The sequence below is a fragment of the Hemitrygon akajei genome, chromosome 15 (assembly GCF_048418815.1).
Source record: "Hemitrygon akajei chromosome 15, sHemAka1.3, whole genome shotgun sequence".
Classification (NCBI taxonomy): Eukaryota; Metazoa; Chordata; class Chondrichthyes; order Myliobatiformes; family Dasyatidae; genus Hemitrygon; species Hemitrygon akajei.
The window spans coordinates 52,191,350-52,205,179 of NC_133138.1; the positions used below are offsets into that span (position 1 = coordinate 52,191,350).

Below are 13,830 nucleotides of genomic sequence, written 5' to 3' on the forward strand. Positions count from 1 at the left end.
AAGGACAGGCAGGGGACAAAACATAATTGTAGCCAGTTAAAAGGGTTGAAATGTCTATTTCAGTGCTAGGAGAATCAGGAACAAGGAGAATGAACTTAGAGCATGGATTAGTATGTGGAACTACAATGTTGTGGTCGTTACTGAAACTTGGTTGGAGGAAGGGCAGGATTGGATGATGCAGGTCCCAGGGTTCAGGTGTTTTAAAAGGAATAAGATGGGAGGTAGAAAAGGGGGGGGGGCAGTGGCATTGCTAGTCAAGGATAGTATCACGGCTATAGAAAGGGAGGGTGCTGCAGAGAGAGTGTCCACAGAGTCTGTCTGGGTGGAAGTCAGATATAGGAAGGGATCAGTCACTGTGCTGGGAGTAGTCTATAGGCCCCTAAATAGCCCTCAGGACACCAAGGAGCAGATACTTATACAGATTAAAGAGGAGGAGGTGTTTGCTGTCTTGAGGCAAATCAGAGTAGATAAATCCCCAGGACCTGACAGAGTATTCCCTCGGACCTTGAGGGAGACTAGAGTTTAAATCACAGGGGCTCTGGCAGAAATATTTAAAATGTCGACATTCACGGGTCAGGTGCCAGAGGATTGGAGGATAGCTCATGTAGTTCTGTTGTTTAAAGAAGGCTCAAAAAGTAAGCAGGAAAATATAGGCTGGTAAGTTTGACATCAGTAGTAGGTAAATTATTGGAAGGAATACTAAGAGATGGGATCTACAAGTATTTGACTAGACAGGGACTTATTAGAAACAGTCAGCATGGCTTTGTGCGTGGTAGGTCATGTTTAACCAATCTATTAAAGTTTTTTGAGGAAGTTACAAGGAAAGTGGATGAAGGGAAGGCAGTGTGTATTGTATACATAGACTTCAGTAAGGCCTTTGACAAGGACCCGAATGGGAAGTTAGTTAGGAAGATTCAGTCGCTAGGTATACATGGAGAGATAGTAAATTGGATTAGATATTGGATCAATGGAAGAAGCCAGAGAGTGGTAGTGGAAGATTGCTTCTCTGAGTGGAGGCCTGTGACTAGTGGTGTGCCTCAGGAATCAGTGCTGGGTCCATTGTTATTTGTCATCTATATCAATGATCTGGATGATGATGTGGCAAATTGGATCAGCAAATTTGCTGATGATACAAAGATTGGAGGTGTAGTGGACAGTGAGGAAGGTTTTCAAAGCTTGCAGAGGGATTTGGACCAGTTGGAAGAATGGGCAGAAAAATGGCAGATGGAGGTTAATACAGACAAGTGTGAGGTATTGCACTTTGGAAGGTCAAACCAAGGTAGAACATACAAGGTTAAATGGTAGGGTACTGAGGGGTGCAGTAGAACAGAGGGATCTGGGAGTACAGATACATAATTCCCTAAAAGTGGCATCACAAGTAGATAGGGTTGTAAAGAGAGCTTTTGGTACATTGGCCTTTATAAATCAAAGTATTGAGTATAAGAGTTGGAAGGTAATGGTGAGGTTGTACAAGACATTGGTGAGACCGAATTTGGAGTATTGTGTACAGTTTTGGTTACCTAATTACAGGAAGGATATTAATAAGGTTGAAAGAGTGCAGAGAAAGTTTACAAGGATGTTGCCAGGACTTGAGAAACTGAGTTACAGAGAAAGGTTGAATAGGTTAGGACTTTATTCCCTGGAGCGTAGGAGAATGAGGGGTGATTTGATAGATGTGTATGATGGGTATAGATAGAGTGAATGCAAGCAGGCTTTTTCCACTGAGGCCAGGAGAGGAAAAAAACAGAGGTCATGGGTTAAGGGTGAAGGGGAAAAAGTTTAAAGGGAACATCAGGGGGGGCTTCTTCATGCAGAGAGTTGTGGGACTGTGGAATGAGCTGCCAGATGAAGTGGTGAATGCGGGCTCACTTTTGACATTTAAGAAAAACTTGGACAGGTATATGGATGAGAAGGGTTTGGAGGGCTATGGCCCAGGTGCAGGTCAGTGGGACTAGGCAGAAAAATGGTTTGGTACAGCCAAGAAGGGCCAAAAGGCCTGTTTCTGTGCTGTAATGTTCTATGGTTCTATAAGCGGGCAGATTTTAGAATGGTGCAGGAAATACAGGGTAGTAGTTATGGGTGATTTCAACTTCCATCATATTGACTGGCACCTCCTGAGTGCAAGGGAGATAGATGGGGCTGAATTTGTCAGGTGTGTTCAGAAGGATTCCTGACACAGTATGTGGATCGGCCGAGTGGAGAGGCTATACTGGATCTAGTTCTGGGTAATGAACCTGGTCAGGTGATAGACCTCTTGGTGGGGGAGCATTTTGGTGAGAGTGACCACAACTCCCTTAGCTTCAGCATAGCTATGGAAAGGGATAAAATCAGACGAAATGGAAAAGTGCTTAACTGGGGATGGGCTTACTTTGAAGGAATGAGGCAGGAACTAGCGACGAGTAAACAGATGTTCAAAGGGGAAAGCACAGAAGTAATGTGGGAGACGTTTAGGGACCACTTGAGCTGGGTTCAGGATAGGTTTGTCCCACTGAGGCAAGGAAAAAATGGTAGGAAAAGGGAACTGTGGCTGATGAAACACGTGAGGCAACTCGTCAAGAGGAAAAAGGAAGCATATGTTAGATGCAGGAAGTAGGAGGGGCTCGAGAAATATAGGGTAGCCAGGAAGGAGCTGAAGAGAGGACTTAGGAGAGCTTGAAGGGGGCATGAGTTGGCATGTAGGATTAAGGGAACCCCAAGGCGTTCTATGCGTATGTGAAGAACAGGTGGATGATGACAACGAAGGTATGTATGTATGTATGTATGTATGAGGGATGTATGGATTTGAACCCCAAGGTCCCTTTGTTCATCCACACTCTTAAGTAACTGACCGTTAATCCTGTACTCAGTCTTCTGGTTTGTCCTTCCAAAATGCATCACCTCACACTTACCCGGATTGAGGGTAAAGAGGGATAAAGAGGGCAACATGTGCCTGGAGGTTGGGGAGGTCCTAAATTAGTATTTTGCTTCAGTATTCACAAGTGAAAAGGATCTTGATCAGGATGAGGTTGAAGTAGAGTGGCCCTGTGTGCTGGACAATGTGGAGATTAAGGAAGAAGTGCAGGATCTTCTTAAAAACATTAAGACTGATAAATCCCCAGAGCCGGATATGATACACCCCAGGTTGTTGTGGGAATTGGGAAGAGATCGCAGGAGCATTTGCTATGATCCTTGAATCCTCTTTGGCTGCAGGGAAAGTGCCGGAGGACTGGAGAATGGCAAATGTAGTTCCTTTGTTTAAAAAAAGGTAATAGGGAGAAACCTGGGAACTATGGACCAGTGAGTCTTACGTCAGTGGTCTGCAAACTACTGGAAAGGATTCTTAAGGATAGGATCTAGGAGCATTTAGAGAAGTACGGTCTACTCATGGATAGTCAACATGGCTTTGTGACGGGAAGATCGTGCCTCACGAGCCTGATTGAGTTTTTTGAAGAGGTAACAAAAGAAATTGATGAGGGTAGGGCAGTGGATGTGGTCTACATGGACTTTAGCAAGGCATTTGACAAGGTCCCTCATGACAGACCCATCCAGAAAGTCATGAGTCATGGGATAAGTGGAACCTTGGCTGTTTGGATAAAAAATTGGCTTAAAGGAAGAAAGCAGAGGGTAGTTGTGGAAGGAAAGTATTCTGCCTGGAGGTTGGTGACTAGTGGAGTGTCACAGGGATCTGTCCTGGGACCCCTGCTATTTGTGATTTTTATAAATGATCTGAATGAAGAGGGGGAGGGATGGGTGAGTAAGTTTGCGGATGACACGATGATTGGAGGAGTTGTGGATGGAGTTGTAGGTTGTCGAAGGTTACAAGAGGATATAGACAGGCAGCAGAGTTGGGCAGAAAAATGGCAGATAGAGTTCAATCCGGGTAAGTGTGAGGTGATGCATTTTGGAAGGACAAACTAGAAGACTGAGTACAGGATTAATGGTCAGTTACTTAAGAGTGTGGATGAACAAAGGGACCTTGGGGTTCAAATCCATACATCCCTCAAGGTCACTACGCAGGTTGATAGGGTAGTTAAGGCAGCCTATGGGATGCTAGGCTTCATTAACAGGGGGATTGAGTTCAAGAGTAGAGAGGTCATGTTGCAACTCTACAAATCTCTGGTAAGACCGCACTTAGAGTATTGTGTTCAATTCTGGTCACCTCATTATAGGAAGGATGTGGAAGCTATGGAGAGGGTGCAGAGGAGATTTACCAGGATGTTGCCTGGTTTGGAGAACAAGTCACATGAAGCAAGGTTAGCAGAGCTGGGACTTTTCTCTTTGGAGTATAGAAGAATGAGAGGGGACTTGATAGAGGTCTACAAGATTGAGAGGCATAGATAGGGTGGATAGTCAGTACCGGTTTCCCAGGGCACCAATAGCAAACACCAGAGGGTGTAGGTACAAAATTAAGGGAGGGAAGTTTAGGGGAGACATCAGGGGTAAGTTTTTTTTACACAGGGTTGTGAGTGCCTGGAATGACTTGCCAGGGATGGTGGTGAGGCTAAAACATTAGGGGTATTTAAGAGCCTCTTGGACAGGCACATGGATGAAAGAAAAATAGAGGGTTATGGGGTAGTGTGGGTTTAGTACTTTTTTATAAGGATTATATGGGTCAGCACAACATGGAGGGCTGAAGGGCCTGTACTGTGCTGTAGTGTTCTTTGGTTCTATCTGTGCCAGTCTCATCTGCAACTCACTACTGAAATTATTTTGAATATATTTTATGCAATAATAATCTAAATCATTTTGTATTTGAACTTCTTACAAACATAATTAAGCAACCTGTATTCTATATTATATACAGATTCGGTATGGATCAAGTAGAGTTGGACTCGAGCCTGTAATTGAACTGACTACCTGTGGCCCTTTCCACCTGCAGGTTGCAGAGGGCTGATGGGGGTAACATTTCACACTCCAGAGGCATCCAGCAAGTCAAAGTGGGACTGCAGCAGTGAATAGGTCACATGTGACATGTCACTAGGGTTCCAATAGCCTTTGGCGGGAAGCAAAGTTGGGCATGGAGCTGTGCTGCCTGAAAGACCTCTTCTTTTAAACAAGTTTTATATTTCTGAAGTTCATTTAAATATTGCCAAGAATGCTATAATCTTAAAATGCTATTTTAAAGAGAAATATAAAATTAATCAAAACACTTTTTAAGATCAGAAAGTCACGATAACTGTTAAAAACAAATTAAATAGAAAACAAGTAACACACAGAGATGGCACCTGTTCCTTCAGTGATAGGCAGCCTTCTTCATTATATCTTGTTTAAATGGAATGTAGTATATATCAATACATTGAAATCTTCTGTCATGTCCAGTGGTCTGATATGTGCTGCATCTTCACCAACTTTCTGACTTGTAGCAGAGGCAGGTCCATTCATCTCAGTTGCAATGGTGTGACTGTCTGCTTTTGACTGCCTCCTATTACACTCCTGTACTTTGTTTACACATCTGGTTCTAGCAGTTTTCTGCTGCTGGGCATGAAGTTCTTATTTGCCTACATGTCTTGGCAGATTATTGCTTGCCATCCTTGTTCTGGGGTAGTATGAAAGATAAGGGTGCTCAGATAAGGGACTGACTGTGATAATATGGTATTCTTTAGCAGTCAACTTTATTGCCTTCTCTGCTCTTTCTCAACTTTCAGAAGTGTGATGTTATGTTATTAGGTGATTAATATGCTAGTCCTGGGAGAATCTGACAAAGCTGTTTGATGTGACCTTTGGCTGTGGTCAGTGCATCAGAAATATCCATCAAGCAAACTGTTCTTTCAGCTTGATTGGTGATGAGTGGCATTCTGTATAATAAAAAAAATCTATCTCACAAAAATGTGAAAAATAATCATTTGTCACCAGTTACATCTAGATGGAATAGATTTTTTTCCTGGATCTAAATGGTATTTAATTTAGTTGGTTCCTGTCTAAAGATCAGCAAGACAGAACATAATTTCAGTTCTTACAGGAGCTCCTGTGTTCTTAATTTCAGTACGGCTTTCATGCCAACATCTTGGAATATGGAGGAACAGAAGCTTAGAATGGGATTAATAGTCATAGGAATTAGTTTTTCAGGGATAAAAGTCTAAAGTTATCATTGGGTTTTCAAACTGAATCTGTAGGATCAAAGCTGGCGAATATAGTGTCATAAAAAGCAATTGGTGTGGTGTTCTTGATATAGCTGATATATTCAGCTGTTACATCACTAATAAATGTCAAAAGGATTAATAACTATCCTGATGTCAAAAGAGCTTAGACCAACACCTGAATTCTAACAGTTTCTTCATTGTAATTATAAATTAATTACATAGCAGATTGGTAGTTGATCAACTATTAGGTGAAAAACTCAATTTACTAGTTAGTAAGGAGAAATATCTCAAAATTATAAAGAAATAAAATGTCTGACTCTCAAATGATTTCTATCACAGGTCCCTTGGGAGTGACAGGCCTTTACTCCGTGAATTAAATGTTCAAACATTACATTTTCCTAAGTAACTGATCCCTCTCAATGCAATCCCATTCAATGTTTTATATCTTTCCTACAGTGTGCACAGTACTGCATGGTACTCTCGACGTGGCTGAACAATTGTTTTAAAATGTTGTAGCTTAAACACTCTTCTTCTAATTTATGTCTTGACTAAAGAACAGAAGCATCTGCTTTCTTTTCCACCTCATCTACCTGTAGTACCACCTTCACTTGCACATGTGTATGAAGGTCTCTCTGACCCTTAGATTCTCTTGAACTCTACCATTTATTGTTTGTGTCCTACCCTTATTAATCCTCCCAGAGTGCACCACCTTGCATCTATCAGAAATAAATTCTATGTCTTTACCAAATTCTAGTCTTTTGAAAATTGTTTTTATATTCCATAATGAGTGATAAGGGTAAAAAAAAAATGCATGCATATTTCTGGAATCAGCAAAGGTAGTTGTGCTTCTTTAAGATCTTGAGCACAAAAAATAGCCCAATGTGGCCATAAAGATGTGCATCAGCTACACAGAATCAGTGCAGCTGATGCATATCTTTGTGATAAAAGACTTATCCAAAGATAATTTTGGTTATAGTTTCACTTTGTTGTACAAGATCTCCCAGTCCATCGGTTAAAGTCCTTCACACTATTTCAAAAATCATTAACTTACTCATTCCTTCTTATTATTGAATGTGCTGACAAGTGACTTGAAGAGTCAATGCTTCCAGACTTTCAAGTGAAACCTACTGGCCCCTTTGTGACTTCATTTGTGTTTCATTTTGAGAAGGATAGAGATTAAACAAGAAAATGAAAAATATTTCAGAAACAAGTCAACAAAAGGTAAAATACTTAAATTTTATCATGAATTTGGTTAACTTGGTTAATTGTTAGAAATACAATTAAAATTGATGAGTCATGAGTAAACTTAGAAACTTCGTATCTGGTGCCTTTAGAATTTCAAATATGTATTATCCCTGTTACATTAAAAATAACTTGAAGTTAAATTCAGTTTCAAAATTACAGGTTTAAAAAAGATAAGTTAATTTGTGACTTTGAGTACGAAACTGTAACTGGAAGATCAATGCTTATTTCTAATGGAAACAATTTAGATTGTCAGAGCTCATTGCTATCAAATTTTACAGACACAGAAAAAGAAAAGATAAATCTTTGCTGCTGTGGTTCAAAATGATGTATAGATTCCTACTTAGCTGAAATCATCTTGTTGCCACATGTCAATTATTGGAGACTACTTTGCTTTTCATTACATTTTTCAAGTGCTAGAATTTTCCCACGTCTTTCACAATTAAGTGTTTAGTATGAAAAAATTATTTAATATACAAAATAATTCTCATAGATTAACTTAACATAGCAATCAAAATGACTGAAGGTTTAAGTAGTTCCCTATTTTAAGGACTAATGATGCCTTATTATATTTTGTCAACATATGTAAAAATTAAACAAATTTAACCCCAGATTTTACACTGAAGATAGCAGGGAAGACACCAACACCCATAAAAATTAATGAGGAAATGAGGCAGCAACTCTAATACATAAGCAATCATTAAGAAGCTGCAATAAAGTTGCTTTGCTTCTCTAGATATTGCAACCAAATGATTACCTTGGTAAGACATTTTCTACTGAACTATTTAGAACAGTACAGAATTGCTACATCTGGGTGATAAATACTGACTCTACTCAAAAACCTTCCTAGGTAAAATTTTAATATAGTAATAAATCCTACAGTAATATAGTATATAGTATTTAATATAGTAATAAATCCTTCTCAATCACTTAATATCAGTTGTTGCAAGTATTTTCCTTTTACGTTAAAAAATTATGTTTTCTTTGCCACTTTTATCATTATTTTGTCTTTGCTTTTCTATTTATTTCATCTTTTTCTTTATGATCTGGCATTGTTGGCCATTTTAATTTATGAATGCTGAAGCAAAGTCTATGGGAATCAATATAGTTTCTACAGTCTGACTGATTAAGGATGTGCAGCAGTGTTCCGCAGTCACATAAATTGTAGATGCCTTTAGGGAGTGCTGCATTATCTTGGCTTTTTAAATCTCAGTAGATTCCAGCACAATCATCTATATGAATTTAATGTACAAGTTCAAGTATAATAAATGTCTGCCCATGATGTCAAAATCTGGGCAGTGTTAAAAGATGAATTTCCTAGGTGCTTTATTTACTGAAAACCTACGTATTTTAATACAATGTAAACACTTGATATTTTTGTTAATAATTGGATTTACAGTATTAAACTTTAGACTTAAATTGACTGAAAACTCAAAACCATTTTTTATAAAAGTTCCAAAACACTAGAACTAAAGCCAAAATGGGCTTGTACTGTAGTTTATGTGATGGTGTTTGCATACCAAGATACAGTTCTACAGAGCTTGTGTTCTCAGCACCCTCCTCTATGGAAGTGAGACGTGGACCCTGTATGCTCACCAAGAAAAGAGGCTGAACACCTTTCACCTGCGCTGTCTCAGATGCATCCTCTGGATCTCATGGAGGGACAAAGTTACCAACAACAGTGTCCTTGAACATGCTGTGCTGCCTAGCATGCAGACCCTTCTGAGAGAGCGTAGACTCTGATGATCTTTGATGCCGTGGATCTGTTTTAAAATTGTGCACCTTCATATGGCAAACCTCCATGGAACAAATTCAGTGTTGTTGATTTATAGTAACTGATTATTTTGATGACAAACCAGATTGATTGCAGAACTAGAGATTGATTACACAGTCTGAATTAGCAAACATGTATTGCTTGGACTTGAAACAACTAATTAACAGGAGCAATAACATGTTTGCAAGGTTGGATGTATGCCTACTCAATTCTGAAATAAGTCTGGCCTAGACCTTAGACTTGTTCAATTCAATGCTCTTGTTCACAACTGATATGATAAATTATGTTGATTTATGGGGTGGGAAGGATAGGAGGCTGATGGTCAGTACTGTATCACATTACAAAATAATATCAGTCCTGTTAAAGAATATGCAAAAAATTGATAAATGATTATCAAGAGACCAAATAACTTTTAGGTACTGCATTTCATCTTTGAGTAGTCTGTTTTGGAGAAAAACAGTGATGCAGAGGAGCAAATGGACACAGGAGTTAAATGCATATAACATTTAAATATTGTAACACAAGTCAATAACAAAAACAAAACCAAGTATGGGTGATTATCTCTGGGAAGAATAAATTTTAAAAGTACAGTAGAGAAGTTTTATGTTAAGCTTCAGTGGAACTTCGTGTAGATCATGTTTGAATGGTTTGATACGCGATTATTTATCATATAGGGATATTTCATGATAAAAGCTGGCAGTTCATATCATTTGAATTGACATCTTATTGAATACAGAAGCCTAGAGCTTACTGAATTGCTTACTATCAATCAATGTGTTCTATCACTGGATGCATTCAGAGTCACACCTCAGTTTGGATGAGAGCCCCCAGCACTTGTGGAAGAGAAAGTGCTTCTTTCATCCTGTGCCAGTTCATAAGCAGTGTAGGGTTTCCATTGGCTATAAAACAAAAAAAAAATACAAGTTTATTTTTAATGTTATTGTTTATGTATTTTAGATAATTTAGCGTTTTATTTTCAAATGTTTGTAAGCTATTTCAAGTTTATAATAGTTTTGATTACATACAAAACTGGAGATGATGATTTGCGAGCCAATGGAGCTTCAATGTGGATTTTGGAACTGTGCTTCTTCAGCACACTGATGAAGTTGTCATCCCGGTCATGGTTTGTGGCAGCTTTCAAAATCTGGATCAGGTATGTAGTTCCATGGGGAGATGCTAGTTAGAATTCCAGACTTGTAAACAGGATATGGTTTATCATGGTAAGGATATAGGAGCGCTGGAAAGGATGCACAATTGGTTGATTTTAACTGATAGGTGATCTGTAAGATTTAGCATTGGGGCTCCCTTTGTTCTTAAAGAGAACAGAGTAGGAGAGGATCATTGACAGTGACCCTACAGGCATGTCTAAGGTTATTAAAGATTTTGATTAAGTGAAAAATTAGATACTATCATCATGGGGAAGTCACTAAGAAATCAAGAAAATATTTCAGAAGGAAACTTTTTAAAGAAGAATGAGAAAATGGAAATCGCTACCTTAAGAAACATTCAATCATCACAATATTTCAAAATTCCATCATTAAGATGTCATACAGGGAAACCTATAGCTCTTCTGAACTCCTGTAAACCTAATATCTCACAAAACATTTAAAATATTTCCTGCTGCTTATCTGGCTAAGACTAACTGTAATGTAATTTCTCACTTTTGCTTCTTTATGCTGTGACTGAAATTGCAAATCCTGATGAGCAAGTCCCATTTGTCCAAACACTGTCTTTGGATTTGAATTACTTAAAATCAAAGATTGCCTAAATAAAACAGGTATCTCCCTCTCTCTTGCTTCTTCTATGGAAGAATACTTGGGCTTTTATTTCCAAAACAAGCTCAGTGTACCCTACAGCATCTGTCAGTGGATTATGAAATTCCTGACAGGAAGGGGTCCTACTTGTGGTATGTTTCATATACTGGCAATAAAGTACTTCTGATTCTGATTAAAGGTATCGTGGAGAAGGATATCATAAAATAGTTTGTTACTGATAACAAGCAGGAAGAGGCTTCAGTGATGTGTGAGCGCCAGCATGGACATTTAATCACCTGTTTTTATGCTGCATTCTCTACTTAATTCTGCATGAATCATACAAATAAATCTCTGCAAAGATTAGATTCAGTGTTTGGCAAATAGGGATGACCACCAAATCAACATCATCTCAGAACAGAAGGCATCAGTTTGCCTAATACCTCAATGTCAGGATTATTGCACTGAAATCCAATTTACTTGCTCTTTCCATGTGGCTTTATTTTGCTTATCGTGCAACTCGAAACGAAACTAAAATAGCTTTTGTTTTAAGAAGCTTCCCTTATTTTTTACAAGAAGTAATGGCAGGCAGATGTTGAGCTTTACTCTTTTCCATTTTAATTTAGCTTTCACTTGCAGATTAACCTGGGATAGATTGCTTGTCTTTTCTAACCTGAAGTTTAGACAGTGACTGAAGGGAACATGTAACTGTTCATCCAGTAAATGGAAAGCTGGATCTGGATGCATTAATGGAGTGCTGTTTTTCTCATCTATAGGGATAAATAAAAATGTGTTTCCTCAGTGAAAGCAAAATCACATCAAAATCAACTTACCACATACACATGTATACATACACACATGAAAACTGACACACACACACACACACACAATTGGACACCCGCATATTAAAAAACACTGGCACATGAAAGTTCATGTGCATGCATACACATGTGAAGTATGTGCATGGACTCAGGCACACATTTTCACTGAAAATATTTAATTTAAAAGAATAATTCTCCTGTTCCTATTTTCATAGCTTTTACCATACACCAAAATCAAAATGATTTCCAAATATGTAAAGGCTCTGCTTCCACCCTAGTTGAGGAAAAGGGTGCCTAAGACTGCCTTACTGTCTTAGACCCCATCACTGCCTTAATTGGCAAATCCTTCTAAATATTTACCCCTAGTTCTGGACTCTTTCACAAGAGGAAACACCTGTTCTACATTAAAGATGTCAGGATTTTGTGGTTCAATCAAGTCACCTGTCATTCTTCTAAACTTTCAACTGATACCTGTTCAACCCTTGTTTGTAAGATAACCTGGATACTCCAGGTATTGGTCTAGCAAGCCTTTTTTGAACTGCTTCCAACATATTAACATCCTTTCTTAAATAAGTAACAAATCCTGTCCATGGTACTTCATATACGGTGTCACCAGTGTTCAGAAAAATGCATCTTTTTACTCAATTCCCTCTGAAAATTATTTACTGAATCTGCATCTAGCCTTTTGAAAACCATACACTAAGAAACCAAGATCCATCTGCATCTCAGAATTTGGCAATACCTTACTGTTCAGATGATATTTTTTTCTTGTATATTTCCTGCCCAAAATGAATAATTTCAAAAATGCCCTATATTATTTGTCAGATATTTGACCAGTCATTTTACCATTGCAGGCTTTTTATGTCATTACAACTTAATTTTCTACCTTTCTTTGTGCCCTCACCTAATGTAGGAACTATATCTTCGATGTTTTCTTCATCCAAGTCATTCATATTAATTGTAAAAAGGTTGAGGCCCTAGCATTAATCCCAGTGTCACATCATTCACTACATCTTGCCAACCAGGAAAAAGACCTGTTTATGCTTACTCTCTCTTTCCTGTTAGCCATGCTAACACTGAGCTTTTTATTTTCTCTAATAACTTTTGATTCAGCTCTTTATCAAATGCCTTCAGGAAACCTGAATAAAGTACATCCAACAGTTCCTCCTTATTCTCAACACATGCTATTTTTGCAATAGAATTTGGGTCAAACACGATTTCCCTTTAACAAAACTATGTTGACTTTGTCTGATTACAGTTAATTTTTCTAAGTTCTAACATTTCCTCTTTGGCAGCAGCTAACTAGTCTTTATTTACCATGTGCATTTTTGTGTAAAGGAAACTTTACTTACCATCTTCCAATCTAATGGGCATTTCCCTAAATATAGGTAATTTTGGAAAACTAAAACCAGCATATCAGCTGTTTTGCCTATCAGTTCCAGTTAAATCTTATCATAAAGACGTCAGGACTTGTCAGGCCACAGCTCTGAAAATTTGCTTAGAAACATTGTCCTAGTGATTGTAATTTTCCCGAGTTTTCCTTTTCTTCTGATGATTAAATTAGAGGTGTTTCTGGGATGATAGTCTCCGTAGTGATGATGGATGCAAAATACCTATTTAAATCATCTGCCATCTTTTTATTTTGCATTATGAATTGCACAGTTATTTTTTTTAGGACAATTAATTACCTTAATGAAGGAAAAGTACCACTGTCTCTACCTGCAAGTTAACTTTTAGGGAATCCTGCATGAGGACTCTCAAGTCCCTTTGCACCTCTGACTTCAACCACTCACCTTAATGAAGGACTATTTTCACCTTAATGAAATGTTTGAGTTTATATAAACTAACTAGAAAATGTAAAAGCTTCTGTTAGAAGGAGAGACCTTACTGAGTTGTAGAACCTTCAGCAATATATTGTTAAAATTGTTTATTATTCCTTGGCAAAGTACAATTATTTATAATACTTTAAACATTTCTTTTACTTCCATTATGAAGGGAAGCTAAATTCTGTATCAGTTTCTATGAAACAAGTCAAGATCCTGTTACGTACCCCATAACTGGGTCACTTACCAGCAAAGATAGAGAGGTCCGTTGAAGTCTGATGGTACTATTTTTAACAGTATTTATTGATAGAAGTACACAAAAATAATATCAATGCAAACACACAGATAATATACGTCATC

General features: G+C 38.1%; 1 protein-coding gene across 2 annotated transcripts in view; it reads left to right on the forward strand.

The window, feature by feature from the left end:
- Positions 1–7,143: 7,143 nt before the first annotated feature.
- Positions 7,144–13,830, forward strand: part of slc23a1 (solute carrier family 23 member 1) — a 139,358-nt gene continuing 132,671 nt past the window's right edge. For both annotated transcript variants that reach the window (XM_073067581.1, XM_073067582.1), the window contains exon 1: positions 7,144–7,280. In XM_073067581.1, coding sequence (XP_072923682.1) covers positions 7,248–7,280 — 33 coding nt within the window. In that variant the 5' untranslated portion in view covers positions 7,144–7,247. The remainder of the gene's footprint in view (positions 7,281–13,830) is intronic.